Raw genomic sequence first — 15,766 nt, forward strand, 5'->3', positions numbered from 1 at the left:
TTTTCAAGTTTAAAATTGGGGGGTTCACTTGTACATGGTGCATATGGGGTACTGGCGATTGGTTTCTGTCGCGAGCAGATTGTCAGCAGCGATTGGGTGGGTGATTGGTGGCTGTGGCCATGACTGCGGTCAATTGGCATCCGCTGTGGAAATTGGGCGGGCGATCGGTGGTTGCTGGCAGCAAGCCTGCAGACAACTGGTGGCTTTGGCGACATGAGAGATTTTTCAGCATCGGTCAGGCGGGTAAGTGATTTTTGGCAATCCCTGCCCAAACCACAACTCTGGGCAACCCCCCTCCCTGAAAAAGCTTAACAATTCTGGGCAATCTCCCCCCATTTTCTTTATTTGGAGTCCCCAAAAATGGAGGTCGTGTTCTACACGGGGGCGTGTTATACATGGAAAAATACGGTAATGCATTTTATACTCCAGCCCCATCTGTGCACATAAAATCACAGACCAGAGTTGGAAGGAATCACAGGGGGCATCTAGTCCAACCCCCCGAAGTGAAGGACTCTTTTTGCCCATCTTGGATCTCAAACCTACAACCCTGAGATTTGGAGTCTTGTGCTCTACCAACTGAGCTATCCCTATGAAGCTAACTTACACTGAGTTGGGCCACTGGTTCACCAAGACCTGTGCTGTCCACTCTTGTTTAGCCACAGCTATGCAAGGTTTCAGGAAGGGGTCATTCCCCAGCACCTGTTATCTGACCCTTTCAACTGGAGATGGCAGGGGTTGAATCCGAGGCCTTCTGCATGCAAAGCATGTGCTCTACCACAAAGGCACAGAAGACTCTTCCCTTTGGATCTCAGGGCCACTCCCTACACACAGAATTTATCGCCACAGCAGTCTTGTGCTGTAGGTGGACTCATTTGCTAGCAAGGCTAGCTAGTGAATTTCATGGCCATGTGAGAGTCTGAGCATAGGTCTTCCCACTACCTCGTCCTGAGGAAGGGTCATAGCTCAGTGGTAGGAGAGCACATGTTTTGCATCCAGAAGGTTCCAGGAGGCATTTCCAGGTGGGGTGTAAAAGAGAGGCCCCTGCCTGAGAAGGCTGCTGCTAGCCATTGTTGACAATGCTGAGCTACATGGACCAATGCCCTTAGTTAGCAGAAGGTAACTTTCTATGTTCCCATGTCCCTACAAAGTTTTAAAATATATTTTTAGTAGCATTGAATAACCCCCCCCCACACCAATCTCATTATGTTAAAGGAGGAGGCACCTCATATTTATTAAGGTATTTGTTCTCACCTAATTCCCCCCCCACTAAACTTTTGGTGGTATTATTATTATTATTATTATTATTATTATTATTATTATTATTATTATTATTATTATTAAAATTTATATACCACCCTATATCTGGGGGTTTCAGGGCGGCTCACAGAATAAAATGAAGATATAAAACCACAAAATACATAATAAGAATAAAAACAAACACCCAACAGCCACCCCACCCCCAAATATGCAAATACACTACACTTAAATCTGGGGTGCAATCGGTGCAGATTACGCTGGAGCACAATAATATAAATTGAAAATAAAATGCTTACCAAATGATTCCTCCCCAGAAGAATGAGAAAAACACATAGAAGACCAAAGAACCCCAAATGACAAAGTGGGTCACCCACGTCCAGAACCGAGTGTCTAATGCCAGCTGGAGTATTTGAAAAAGAGAAAGAGATAAAAGAGAACAGGGAGCTTTAGATACAATATGTTGTAGGGCAAAATTATCATTAATTACTACAGCAGTTGGAGCAATAGGAAGAAAATCACTGCCAGTAACATCAATACATCAAGCTCAGTGTCAGGAAGTCCCCTGTACAACTAAATTGAGAGGTGGCTTTTTAAAAAATTCAAACGAGGACACTAACCTTTAGAGTGACGGTGAACACCAATACAGTAAAAATCATTGTTCCAAAACTCCAGTTCCCAGACATCTGAAAAACAGAGTTGGCTGAGATATTTGCCTGGTCCAGATTTTTGAAAGAGGGCAGGCGAGGAATTAAACAGATGATTACAATGAACTGAATAATTCATCCCTACCCCACAGGAGCAAGATACTGCAATAATCAATAGAACATTTTCCCCTAACCAAAACAAAACAAAACAAAACAAAACAAAAACCACCTTGCAGAGCACAACAAAATCAAACAAGTAACGTTTATGGCTATCTACTGCAATTTGCTCAATGATTCTTTTTTTAAAAAGGAAAAGAAAAGAAAAGAAAACACAACCATAGTGGTCTCCTGCTTTAAAAAAAAACCAAAACAACCACAGGTGTGAGGAAGCAAGGCTAGCATTCCTTTCCACAAAGGTTTATGTTGGCTGGTAAGGGGTCCAGATGAAAGAATGCTTTGCGGTTGGACGACAGAAGAACTGGCACTGCAAGGAAAGGTACAGTCTCTGCAGAGGATTCTGGGTAATGTTCTCGCACGTGCACTCAGTCGGGGAGAAGGCAAATTAAAAAACAACAACTGATCTGTGTTTTTCGATCACGGGATGATGCAGCCTGCATCACCCCTGCCTTCATGGGGTGTGGAATTCAATATGGTGCTAAGTGGAGCTCCCCTACCACTCTCCAAAGCAGATTTAGGGGGTGCAGAGGGCACACTGAGGGTTGGGGTCCCACTGCGTGAGCGGTCTTTGCTCTGCTCACACAACAACTTAAGTTGAATCCCATCCCTAGGATCCAATTCCCAAACCTCTGGTTCAGTGCTCAACACCCACATGGACAAGCCTTTATGTGTGGACTGCTATCCCTCCTTTTTCACGCATCTCCTTCTTTCTTATTTTTCGGCTCTACCCACACTGAAGAAAAAGCAACAGGCTGTGTTTCAAAGTCAGAACAATGGCAACAAATGGGACAATTTGCTTACCAAATTCTGTCAAGATCTGAATGCATACATTAAAACAGAAAGTGACATGTAAAAAGTGTTTTTTTGTTTGTTTGTTTTTAAATTCTTTTGCATTTAATGACAAACAGGCAGAAAGTCAAGGTGCAGGAAGCCAGGGAACGTGATTGAATGGTCAACAAGAAGCAACTTTGCAAGAAGAAGAAGAGGAGGAGGAGGTGGTGGTTGGACATGACATCCCGTCTTTCACTTCCCTTAAGGAGTCTCAAGGTGGCTAACAATCTCATTTCCCTTCTTCCCCCACAACAAACACCTTGTGAGATGAGTGGGGCTGAGAGACTTCAGAGAAGTGTGACTAGCTCAAGGTCACCCAGCAGCTGCATGTGGAAGAGCGGGGAAGTGAACCCAGTTCACCAGATTATAAGTCTACCACTCTTAACCACCACACCAAGGATGAAGCAAAGTAGATCTACATGGATCTCTCTTTTGGAAGCTGCCAACCACTGCTGCTTCCAAAAAAACACTGTACAACGGAGTTTATGGAACACTGCAAAATCTGAAAGAGGCTTTGATTCACTGGCAGTAAGAACAACCTTTGCACAGAGGCCACAAATAAACAGGTTTGATAGAAGAGATGCACCACTGCAATGGTCAAATACATAATTTACAATTAACATTTACACAAAGTCACCTGAAGGCAAACGAAGACACACGCAAGATTCCCCACAGGTTTTTGAAGTGACAATTGCAGCTGTTGGTTGGGGGAGGTGAACATTCAGATCAAGACATGGCGCATGGGGAGAGGTTTTGTAATCCTTCCCCCCCCTCCCCCAATGGCATTTCTCTCTATTAACTTGCACGAAAACACACACACACAAAGAACAACAACAAAACGGGTACGCTGCCCACTCCACTCATGGGTGGGGGAAGTTAATTGAGAAAACAACACAAGGAGAAAGGTTAAAAAACCCTCCTGTGGACAACAGAGTACTAATCCTCAATCCCACCTCCCAGCTAAGAAAGAAAGAAAGAAAGAAAGAAAGAAAGAAAGAAATCACAATCACACAGTTTCAAAAGTGGTTTCCTGCATGACAGGGGCATGCTCTTTTAGATACACACATCTGATGGTCCCGTGGGTGCGTGGAATAAGTTGCACCATACAGCAACTCCAGGCACAGCCTGATTTTTGGTTTAAAAGGCTTTGTTCCTCTTACCTTTCCGTTGTTCTCTATAGAAGAGTTCATGAAAAAAAAGTAAGTCCCAAAGAAAAACACACAGCCATCAAAAAGGCCCAGGAGGGTCCAGTATAAGAAAGGTTTCAACTGCAACATGGCGTTGTCGGAAACGTTCCTGCCAAGGAAAATGTAACAGAAAGAAAAGGCTTTAAAACTGTGTTCACGAAAAGCAAGAAGGGGTGTCTGTGTGTGTATGTGTGTGTGTGTGTGTGTGTGTGTACGTACGCAATTGCCAGATGGTGTCCTGCAGGGCCTCAAAGCAGGCAGGAGACCAGAAGGTGACCTTGAAGATTACAACAGCAGCACAATCCCTACACAACCATGCAACCTCACAGGGTTGTTGTAAAGATACATTTTATTTGGGGAGGGGGAGAACCTTGAGCTCTGTAGAGGGAACATAGGATTAAAAAAATTACAATAAATAAAATCTATGAAATCCCCTTCCTGCGTTAGAAGTGGAAAAGAAAGCTGCATAAGACTAGCAGGTTATGCAAAGAAACAAGAAGAGTTAATTTGCAAAGACACTAACAAGGTGACTGTATAACTTTCAGACACTTCTCTCCACTGGTTGTCATTCCGTTTCAGTACTTATTCTCTGCCCAGTCTGGGTTTTGCTCTTCTTTTGTTTGGCCCGACAGAATCATCTTTTAGCCAGCCACACGCTCCAAAAAGAAGTGAGGAAAATGTCCGAACTACTCTAGCTATATTGCTCTGGTGGCTTAATAAATAATAATAATAATAATAATAATAATAATAATAATAATAATAATAATAATAGCAAAAACAAAACACAGATCTGATACCTGAAACTGCTTTAATGCTCTGTCCTTATCATTCCTATGAGGAACGTAAGACATGGGCTCCCTCTACTGGACTTGAAACACACTCTCTTTCCAAAAGAGAGTTCTTGAGAAGACTGAAAAGGGAATGCAAGGAATGCAGTGGGACAGCAGCAGGATTTGGCCCAGGCAGCAGCCGACCATCAATGTCCGCCTCGTCTTCTCTGACAACTGCTCTCCATGATCTCACCAGAGGAAGGGTCTCTCCCATCATCTCCTTTTAACTTTCACATACCTGCACACAGCTACTGCTGAGCCATGGCCTCTTGCTGCACAGCAGATGGCATGCAAATATGGCTATTATAATAGCAAAGATGAGCTAACACAATTCGTCTTTCATATTTCTTTGTTATACAATAAATAGCAGACCAATTCTTGTAGGGATCAAGCTCCCCTCACTCCCCCCTTTAAATACTGTTTCCTTCCCAATTTCAGCTGTTCTGCTACAACTACCCCAGCTCATCTTATTATATGTTGTTGTTGTTGTTTTATTTCTACCTCGCTCATCTAGCTGGGTTGCCCCGGTCACTCTGGGCAGCCTCCAACCAAATACAGTGGTACCTCTGGTTGTGAACGGGATCCGTTCCGGAGGCCCTTCGCAACATGAAAAGAGCGCAACCCGCAGCGGCACATCTGCGCATGCACAGGTTGCAATTTGCTGCTTCTGCACATGACGTCATTTTGCGCTTCTGCGCATGCGTGAGCGGCGAAACCCGGAAGTAACCCTTTCTGGTACTTCCAGGTCGCCGCGGGACGTAACCTGAAAGAACGTAACATGAAGCAACACAGCAACACAGTAAGACATCAAGCATTAAAAACTTCCAGATACATGGCTGCTTTCAGATGTCTTCTAAAAGTTGTGTAGTTCTTGATCTCCTTGACATCTGAAGGGAGGGTGTTCCACAGGGAGGGCACCACTACCACGAAGGGTGATATGGGCCTTGGGATATATGAAATTGGAATGGTATGGTATGAAGTCAAGCACGTTTGGGCACCACTGAATTGGGCACCTCCCTCTGAAAGAATCAATGGGGTTTAAAAGTGCTTAGCTTTGACAGGGCCATGATCAGGAATGTTTTACTTCTGGAAACGTGCATGACGCAGAGAAAGGCAAAGCTACCTTCCCTCTCGCGTTGTTTTGATAACGCAGGGCCTATTGTAATAGTAGGCTGGGCTAAAGCCCTCCCACCTTCTACGGCAACGCCGTTTCACAGACAAAGCCAAACCAGGCAGAGCTGCACTAAGATTTAGGAAAGGCAATGTGCTTCAGGACAGACCGTAATGATGGCAGGGCTAACTATCCCACTGAGAAACCACAGGGAGCCCACTGCTGCAAGCCCCGCCTGGGATTCTGCTGTTGGACCATCCCACCTGCCCAAACAGCAGTGATAAACTGCCTAAGTAGCAGAGCAGAAAATGGGAGAGCTGAAAAAGGCAGCAGCCTGCAAAACCGCTTTGTATTCAGGGACACATTTTCAGCTGATGAATATTCAAAGCAAGGCCATCTTATTTTTTGCAATTAGCTTGTTTTCCTTACTCTGCTCATGCAATTACGATCGCCGGGCAAGCAAGGCGCTCAATAAGCTCCTATCAAGTTATAAATAGTGGCAGAGGGGAATGCTGAGGCGCTTGGCAGAGGAAGAAGTGGGGCAGGGGTGGCTAGCCCCATTCTGGAGCAGCTCTGCTTCTGTGCCCCCAACAACCCCCCACCCAGCCTTTTGCTACATACACAAATCCTTTGGATGCAAACAAGGATGTTTACACCAGCATCAAGCACCCAATACTGATAACAACAGCTGGCTTGCTGGACCAGGGCCAGAGGAAGATTTTCATTTGCTGGAGCAGGTTAGCAGAGCACTCCACAGATGCGAGGCTAAGCATCTGTTGCTGTGCAGCTCAGGGAGAGGTGGAGAGACAGCCACTGACAGGGGCTTTTCCAGGGACCAGCTTCCAGCAACACCAATCCTCCCCTGGTTTGTGTCAGTGGTGAAGATTGAGAAGCAACAGCCCACTGAAGGGAACCAGAAGGTATTAATTGCTGGAACTGGGAATCCTGGTAACGGCGCAATCCTCGTTGCAGTCAGAACTTTCTGAAAGCACCCTGAGTCAGGGTAGTCAAAAGACCCACAAGCACTGGTCTAAAAAAAAATTCTTCACAATTCAGAAGTTCAGGAATCAGGCAAGATCTGCAAGGAAGCAACTGTCCCAAGCTGCAAAGGTGCGACTTGCTGATTTAGTGAGAATGCCCGAATTGAAAACAAGTGCTCCACTGGGGTTCTCTGTTCTCCCCCTGGAGGTTGTTCAGGAGGAACCAGCATCCTTGCCTCCCCTTTCTGAAGCAAGTGGAAGTTGAGGCACATTGGGGAGAGCCTCCCCACCAGCCATGCTTCCCCAAAATGAGCACCACCACCCCAGTTTCTTCCTGCTCGTGTCAGGATCTGCCAACCTGACCCCAACCGCGACAGAGCTGAGGAGCTCATGACACTGACCCCTGACGGGCACTCTGCCCACCTGTCAATCACTGGAGGTGACCATAATATCAGGTAACTAATTCTTCATTTATAGTGCTGCTTGAGCCAAAGCTGCACAGCAAGCAGAGACCCAAGCTGAGCAGAACTGACGTCAAGCCCTGCTTTCTTTAGTGGGAGGGAGGCTGAACTATGGAATTCTCCCCATGGGGGACTCAGCAGCCCAGCTGACTCCAGCAGGGCTTGCTGTCACTGCTGATAAAGAGTGGGATATAAATGCCATAAACAAAGAAAAGCAAATCAAAACATTGCACCTGGGAGTGGAGTTGACTGCCTAAGGCTATGGGCAGAGGGAAGGGAGTGCTGAATCTCTGTCCACAATCCAGCTCAACTTCTTTCACCAGCAGCCAAAGGCAGATAAAACAGAAAAAGCGCTGGTGGTTACTTACAGGTATAGTTTTGGGAAGGCCATCAGCGTGTCAATAGGGACGTGTTGCTCCAGCAGACTGTAGGCCACGATTGGCATAGATGTAAAGCAGATGTTGAACATGGTAAGGTAAGCAGCATCATAGAGAGGCTTAAAAAGACAAGGAAGGGAGAAGGGGAGTCAGGAGGAGAAAGCAGCACCCTTGTTTGCTCCTGCCCTCTCCAAAATACTTACGGTGCTGCCCACTGCAGCAGCCTCCCCTACAGTTAAGGCTTCAAGGCTTCCAGAGGCAACTGAACCTCAGGTTTAGCAAACTGCACTTGATCGTGGTGGGGAAAGCTTTTATGCAGTTTTGGGGCATACTTCCTGCTCGCTTTAGGCTGTCAACATGCCATTCTGGACTTCTGGTTTGCAAGAGATCACAGTCGTAATGCAATGTTACAGGTTCAAGAAGAGGGCTGAGTGCTACTCAGCCAGAAGGAACATGGGATGCAAAGGCAAATCCTGCACTTCGTAGAACTGTAAACTCAAGCATAACCTCACTCTGAACTTCTACACCAAACACAAAATTGAACTGTTGCTGGGTGGGGTGGGGGGGAGGAGTAACCACAAGCCAAAGAGGGAGAAAAGAGGAGAGTCAAAGGAAGCAGGGTTATGGAGAACAGCTGCGTTCAAAGTGAGGGGGGGGGGTCAGCTCATTAGCAGAATTGGTTACGGCAAAACCAGTGCTTGAATGGAACACTCGAGAAACTGGACATTGTACTCATTCAATATATCCCAAAGTCTGGTTTCAAGGAACACCGGGTAGTTTGTGAGCCTCTGGAGATGAGCCAGCAATTCTGCAAACAGGGGTTAGAAGTGGGTTTCGAGTACCACGGAAAACATCTTGAGGTGCAAAGGGCAGGAAACCAAACCATTAGACAGCAGTTGCAGAAACTTGCTTGCTATGACGGTGACAGCTGCCAAACAGTTTCACTTTTGATTAATTTAAAAAGCTGCACACCCAGATGGCTTCAACAGCTTTTTTGCACAATGGAACTCCCCTCCCCCCCCCCCGCCCCTTGTGAAGTCCTTTCTTTAAAAACCTCCAGCACAGAAGTGCTCCTGGCGAAGGTTGTTGGCTCGATTGGCAAGTGCCTATGTTTCTGCACTTTGCAAGGGGTGCATTAAGAAATAAAAGCAGGAGTGGAAGAAGGGTAGAGGGTGGTCCAAAGCTGACTGGTTTACTGAGCAGAACAAGAGAAGACGCACAAGGGAGCCAGCCATCTTGCCACTGGACCTTTATCCCAACTCCTGCCCTAGCATAGGATGGAAGGTCACTCAGCCCTTCACAATATATATCTGCATCTATCTGGAAATCCAATTGGAGTAAAAGGTGCCTCCTGTGCTGTCTTTGCTGCAACTGAAACACCTAAGTGGTCCTCCAGGGCGCAAGTCTAGGCAGTGCGTATGGAACAGGTGGGAGGAAAGAGAATTTTTCTCTAGCAAGCACTGAAAGGAACAAAATAGCTTCATATAATTCGATAAAAACAAGCAGTCTGAGAATTCTGGTCACAGAAAAGGAGGTAGCACCATAATAAAAAATTAGCAGGCCTAGAACTTCAGCCCAAACTGTGAGTCGCGATTCGGCTGACAAAGTCATCACCGATAGCAGCAACCTACCTGTTGTGAAAAGCCACAGAAGAACTGGTACAAAAATTGTGGGAAAATGAAGCAAAGATTCTAAAAATGAAACAGAAAAGCAAAAGCCATGTTACTCGGGAGACTTAAGCACTTTATTAATTTAATTTAATTTATACAGCTGAGAGCATTGGGGACCCACTACATAAGAAACAGCTATCCCCACAAAACCGTTCTTGCCCTTTTCAGATTTGCTGACAAAGCTCTGCTCCAAATCCTCACTTCAAAAGAGCAGCAACGTGTTTTGCCCTCCCTCCCAGGAGGCGCAGGGTGGCATATATGTGGGTGGATCCCATTTTATCCTTGGAGTGGGGAGGGAGACAGGCTTGTAGGTAGGTTAGACTGAGAGTGCGCAGCTTGCCCCCAGCATCACAAAGCGAGCTGCTTCTTTTTTTGTGCCACCTGTTTTGTCTTCCATAGATCCTGAGGGTTATCAAGTCCAACCCCCTGGATCTCAGCAGTCTTTTAAAGGCTACAACTCAATAAAACAAATTTAAAAATCACAATCACAAACGTAAAACAACAAATTCAGAAGAGCCTTATTTATTTCAGGGAGGGGTGTGTGTGTGTGTGTGTGCGCGCGCGCGTATGCGCTGCATCACATGCTTACTGCCCATTTTCCTATCCACGAATGCTCTACAGAAGAGTCATATATTTACAGTACGCTGGAAGACCAAGTGGCCAGCTTCTCTTGGAAGGGAATTCTGTCACAATGGTGCAGTGATTGAGATGGCCCTAGCCTGTGCACCCACCATGGCAACACAAAGAGAGGTCTTTGCTGGCCAACCGCCAAACCACTAACACACACCTCCTCTCTCGGCATGCATACCAACAACCATGGTAAGACAGGACATAGGAAGCAGTCTTCTACCAGGTCAAACTGTTTGCAAGCCTAGCCCAATACTGTCCACTCTGCGTGGCAGTAGCTCTCAAGGGTCTCAAGCAGGGACCTTTCTCATCACCTGCTAGCTCATAGCTTAAACTGGGGGGGGGGGTGTCGGGGATTGAATTGTGGGCTTCCAGTGTGCGAAACACTTGCTCCATCGCTCAGCTATGGGACTGCAAAGCCAGGAGTGGCTGAAGGACAGAAGAGGCCAGGAAGAACCGACATATCCGTAAGCCAGGATGGGTGCCGTAGGCCACTCATCTAGGATCAGGGCTTCAGAATTTCCACCTTCCCTGAAGCCCACCAGCAGTTCTTCTTGGGATTAACCAATGATTGGGAAGTGACTAAATGCGCCCTCCAAGCAAATGAAGCCCATTACCTTGTAGAAGAAATACTGTACAAGGTGTGAGATTCTCACGTAGTACAAATGCCCATGAGCCAAGAGCAATTTTTTCAAGTCTTTAAACTTTGGGATGGCGTAGTCACTGTTCCGGGCTGCTTGGCGGCCCTCTTTACCTTTGATACCTGGAAGCAGAGATGGAAGAATTGGTGGGTGAGGAGATCCCTGGCCAATACATCTTGTATAAAACCCCCAGTTGCTCTGCCTCCCCCCCCCATACGTACACTTCTATCATGCTCCCCACACTCTTAGATTTCTCCCCCACTCACCCTGCAAGACAAGAATGCTCCAAATAGTTGCCCAATGCTATGCACTTCAAGATATGCCTCACCTATGCCCACATGAGCTTCCAAGATCATGCTGACGTCGTTGGCCCCATCTCCCACCGCCAGGGTTATTGGGCTGCCCTTCGAACACTTAACCATCCGAACAATCTAAATGGGCAAAAGAGAAGCAATAAAGGCAGACAGAGAAGGAAAAAGGAGTAAAGTCTATGAATCTCTCTTGTGTTGCTCATGAGCATTACATTTAGTGTAGCGCAAAGGGGGGCGGGGATGGATTTGGACTTGAGACCAATAGGAAAAGATGCCACAACCCAAAAAAAAAAGGTCCTGCTGCGCTGCAAGTCAGTTGCCTGGTGAGAATTTACTTCCACAACTCCTGTTTGTTATCCAGGTGAGGCAATTTATTACCAATCGTCATCAAACTTATAACCCTTTTACTGTTAATATTTATTACCTGCCCGTCACTGTCATCACCTTTATCACCTTTTGATTTGGTTTATTAAATGCCACTTTTCAAATGAATCCCAAAGCGGCTTGCAACCAATAAATAACAAGAGCAAGACAGAATGTCATATCATGCCCTTCAACAGCAAGTCAGAGATGCATTTCAACAATCTGAAATTCAGTAGTGAAAGCAGTTTTGAAAAAACTGCAAACAGGTGGGTCCTAAAACACAACACTCCTCTCAGTGCCAAAGGCCGGGGTAAAGAGTTGTGTAAACATAGCAGTTAAAACGCACTGGTTCTCTTGTTGTTCAAAGGCCCTGCATCACACACACACACCTGTGCTTTCTGCAAGGGAGCCATCCGACAACATAAGACTGCTGTACACTTCAGGCAGATCTGGAGGAAGATGCTTTTGTAGTGGCCGGAACGTGAATCTTGGGAAGGGTTCAGTATCAGGGCCAGGGTGGCACCATCGATAACCAGTCCATACTCGTGACTTAGTGTCCAGCTTCTAAAACAGAAGACAACAAGCCTTGCAATAATTATATACACCTCTCCTGACACAGATCCTGGAAGAAGATAAGGGCAGCAGATGCTCTGGCACAAGGCACCACAAGACAGACAGCTAAATAATCAGAAAGCCAGAATTAACAGCAGCTAAAACAGGAAGCTGTGTGCATTTGGTTACATTATCTGTTTTCACTACTGCATACATAATGGAACAAAAGGATGTGGACTTTTGCTTTTTGCTGTGGCCATAACTGCCTCTTGTCTATACTGAGTGGCAGGGGCTCCCTCCAGGGTTTCAGGCTGGTTCCCCCACCCCCTTCCCCCACCCCCTTATCTGGAGATGGCAGGGATCAAACATGGGACCTTTCAAATGCAAATGTGATGCTCTAGCTCTGAGTTGCAACCCTTCAACTAAGCTACTCTGGGGACAGTTGTTAAGCTGCTGTTGCTCAAATGGCTCCTAGTTTTTTTACTGGGTATCTGGTAGCTGGAAGAGTTTTGGAAAAAGAACTACCATGGACTCTAGCCTTTGTGCTGAGCCTGTTTAATTATTCAGAATTTGAAAGTGTACCTCGTCTTCCCTACTGTAATCCTCTGCAGTCACATTCCTGCTAACTCACCCTTTGCTTCCCACTGCCCCCCCCCTCATGTCCTCTATCACCCACCCCTTAGCAGAACACTCTGGTGTTAAAGACAGTTGGAAGAAACCAGCCAGATCAACTAAATATTTGCATGATTTATTTCTGTGTGCATGTCCTAGGGGGTTTGGAGAAGATTCGGAGTATACATATGAGCTCAGGTTGAAAGTAGCATCCTGGTACAATATCCAGGGAATGAAAGGTCAAGGGACATGGGATCAAGCCTACTTGCCCTGGTATGATCTCCCAATTTCCATCTGCAGGAAACTTGCCAACAGCGATTGTTGGAGTTCGTTGCAAGTTGTGGGGTGAGGGAAATCAGGAAGGAACCAATACAGGGAAAAGAACATCATAAGACAAGCCTGACAGATCAAGGCCAGTGGCCCACCCAGTCTTGCATCCATTTCTCACAGCAGCCAGCCAGGTAGGTGCCTGCCTGCCTGTGATTCCCATCAACTGGGATTCAAAGACATCGCTTCCAACAGAGGAGGGATAACAGAGGCATAGTGGCCAGCCTTGAGGTACACAGAAGTGAACTTTATTTCAAAGTCTGGGCACTCTTTAAAAGAAACTTAATCTGTAGTCACCAGCAAATAGTGCTAAAGTTTAAAATTGGTTGCGTTCCAGAGCACCTCTGGAAAGTAATCAACTACAGAATGCCCTTGGCTGAACAAAGTCCAGTCTCTCCTCTTGGGCTGCAAAGTTATCTCAGGGCTGCCTGTCCACAGACCCTTAGAAGCTGCCTGTTTCACACTTACCTCTTTGCATTTAGGGGCACGTCGCTCACCAGCTTCTTGTGATAATCCACGAGCAGTTCGTGCAGCCGGTCCTCCTTCCGGTCTTCCCCTTCCATGATTTTGGCCGTCAGGTGCAGCAACTCCGTGTTGGTCTGGAAGAGTTTGCAGGCATAGCAGGTGGCCTGAGCCGTCTCTAGCTTGTCCCCTGTCAGCACCCAGATCTTCATGCCCGCAGTGTGCATGGCCTCAATGGTTTCAGCAGCAAAGTCCTGGAGCCTATGGGCAGAGACACCTTTCGCTTATCAAACGAAACAACTGGTGTGCCAAAATGTTCTTTCCCCGCTATAATTTTCTTTTCTTTTTTTAAAGAGAGAACTCTTTTGAATGATCCAGAATTCATAACGGGTAAAAAAGGATACAGGAGAGAGATAATGACACCCTCACAATCATTAATTAATGAACTGGAACCCAGTAAAACTGGTGGAGATGAGAAAGAGAAGATGAGGCATTTTCCAGTCAACAATTCCACTATTACAAAAAAAAAAGAAAAGACAACTGTATATTTTCCAGAATAATTCACTCTTCCTTCTGTTCTAACAGTTCAGGGGCTGATTTCTGATATTACTTACTTTCTAGGCAGGCAGTAGGAATATGAGAACTGCCTTAGGGTTAGACTGTTGGTCCATGTAATTCAGTACTGCCTACTCTGACCGGCAGAAGTTCTACAGGGGTCTCAGGCACAGAAACGTCTTCCTTGTCACCTATTCCCTGATCACTTCAAACAGAGATTCCTGGGATTGAACCTGTGACCTTCTGCATGCAAACTACATTCGCTAACCCTTTAGTCCCGAGGCCACCACAAAAATCTGACATAAGATTATCAGGAGAGCAGCTGGGCCCTGTATGGCTGAGAAGGGAAAAGGCAGAGTATAGCTGAAAGAGGAGGACAGGTTCTGAAGTTGCTCAGACAGGCAACGGAGATCAAAGCCTAGTGGTGCACTGACACCTCCATGCTACAGTGTCCCTCTGGCCGCTACATTCAAGCCCCATGGCAAGCTTCCTCACTGGCATTATTTTTCCACTGATGGCATTTGGTGAGAATATTCAGCAAGGTGCTCTTCTGGCTAGCTGGCATTCTAAACTGGTTGGCAGAAACACAACAGGGCTATGTAGGAGAACCAGCCACCCCACATTCAGTGAGCGCATGAAAGAAGTGGGGTCGTGCATGTTCACAATTCACTCCCATAAAATGTGAAAGGAGCCCAACACACATGGAGGGGGATGTGCCTAGGCACATCTGGGTTCTCAGTCATGTGGTGGAGCTGTATGGATGCACTCTTTACCTTGGCGTTTAACAATATATATGTAGCTTGCCTTGGGATCTTGTGATGAAAGGCAGGGACAAAAACATCACCCAATCTCCTTTTCCAAGTTGCGGAGGTCACGTTTCTTTTCCTGTGGACACTTACTTGTCTTCCACAGCTGTGGACCCAATCAAATGCATGTTCCTCTCAATATCGTCGAAAACCTGGGCCATCTTTGCTTCCCGGTCCTGTAGCGCCATCGTCGCTTCCTTAACCCGGGTATCAATTATGTGGTAATCATAGTGAGATATTTCTTTGTAGGCCACGCAGAGAGTTCGATACCCATCCTAAAAAAAAGAAGCAAGGAAGTGCATTTTTCTAAAGATCAGGTCTCCCACCCAACTTCCCTCTAGAACAGCAGGGTTCAGTTGCTCGCAAGCACCTGCAAAAAAACCCAGACTCAACCTGCTGGGCCAGTAGTCACAGGTAGCCTCTCAAAGCTGCCTTAAAAAGATTGCTGGGTCATGGGTTGATGGCCATGATTCTCAGAGCCTTCCTTGCAGTAAATCCACTGATGACAAGTGTAGTTGGTAGCAGTAGAGTGACCCTTCAGGTGCTCAAAAACCTAAGAGACTTGTGGGATCAGACCAAGAGATTCACTGAGTCCCAAGACCTTGTCTAAAAGTATGAGGTGGGTGAGGGGGGTAGCCACCTTGCTGAAGCTAAGCAGATGCAGGTCTAGTCAGTGCCTGGGTTCAGGAGACAACCTGGGAACCCCATGCACACCAGCTTGTGTTCCACAATGGAAAATAAGTTTATTACCCACAGAATAAGCACGGCCAATCAAGAGTCCAGCGTCCCGTTTCCCACAGTGGCCAGCCAGATAAAAGGCATTACATCAACAGGCCTTACTTGCCGCTGCTCCCCAGCCAGTGTTCAGAATACAGTCATACCTTGGGTTAAAGTAGCTTCGGGTTGAATGTTTTCAGGTTGCGTCCTGCGGCAACCCAGAGGTAATGGAATGGGTTACTTCCATGTTTCGCCGCTCATGCATGTA

General features: G+C 46.4%; 1 protein-coding gene across 9 annotated transcripts in view; it reads right to left on the reverse strand.

Moving 5' to 3' along the window:
- The window catches only part of ATP11C (ATPase phospholipid transporting 11C (ATP11C blood group)), a 102,273-nt gene that overhangs the window by 19,552 nt on the left and 66,955 nt on the right, over positions 1–15,766 (reverse strand). For all 9 annotated transcript variants that reach the window (XR_014152777.1, XM_081847887.1, XM_081847888.1 and 6 more), the window contains exons 18-27: positions 14,875–15,056; positions 13,427–13,681; positions 11,857–12,031; positions 11,122–11,224; positions 10,770–10,915; positions 9,487–9,546; positions 7,847–7,974; positions 4,070–4,205; positions 1,875–1,940; positions 1,554–1,657 (exon numbers count right to left, since the gene is read on the reverse strand). Coding sequence is in view for 8 of the 9 variants with exons in the window: in XM_081847887.1 (XP_081704013.1) it covers positions 1,554–1,657; positions 1,875–1,940; positions 4,070–4,205; positions 7,847–7,974; positions 9,487–9,546; positions 10,770–10,915; positions 11,122–11,224; positions 11,857–12,031; positions 13,427–13,681; positions 14,875–15,056 (1,355 nt within the window). In the remaining variant the exon portion in view is untranslated. The remainder of the gene's footprint in view (positions 1–1,553; positions 1,658–1,874; positions 1,941–4,069; positions 4,206–7,846; positions 7,975–9,486; positions 9,547–10,769; positions 10,916–11,121; positions 11,225–11,856; positions 12,032–13,426; positions 13,682–14,874; positions 15,057–15,766) is intronic.

This window comes from Podarcis erhardii (assembly GCF_964252035.2).
Source record: "Podarcis erhardii genome assembly, chromosome: Z".
NCBI lineage: Eukaryota > Metazoa > Chordata > Lepidosauria > Squamata > Lacertidae > Podarcis > Podarcis erhardii.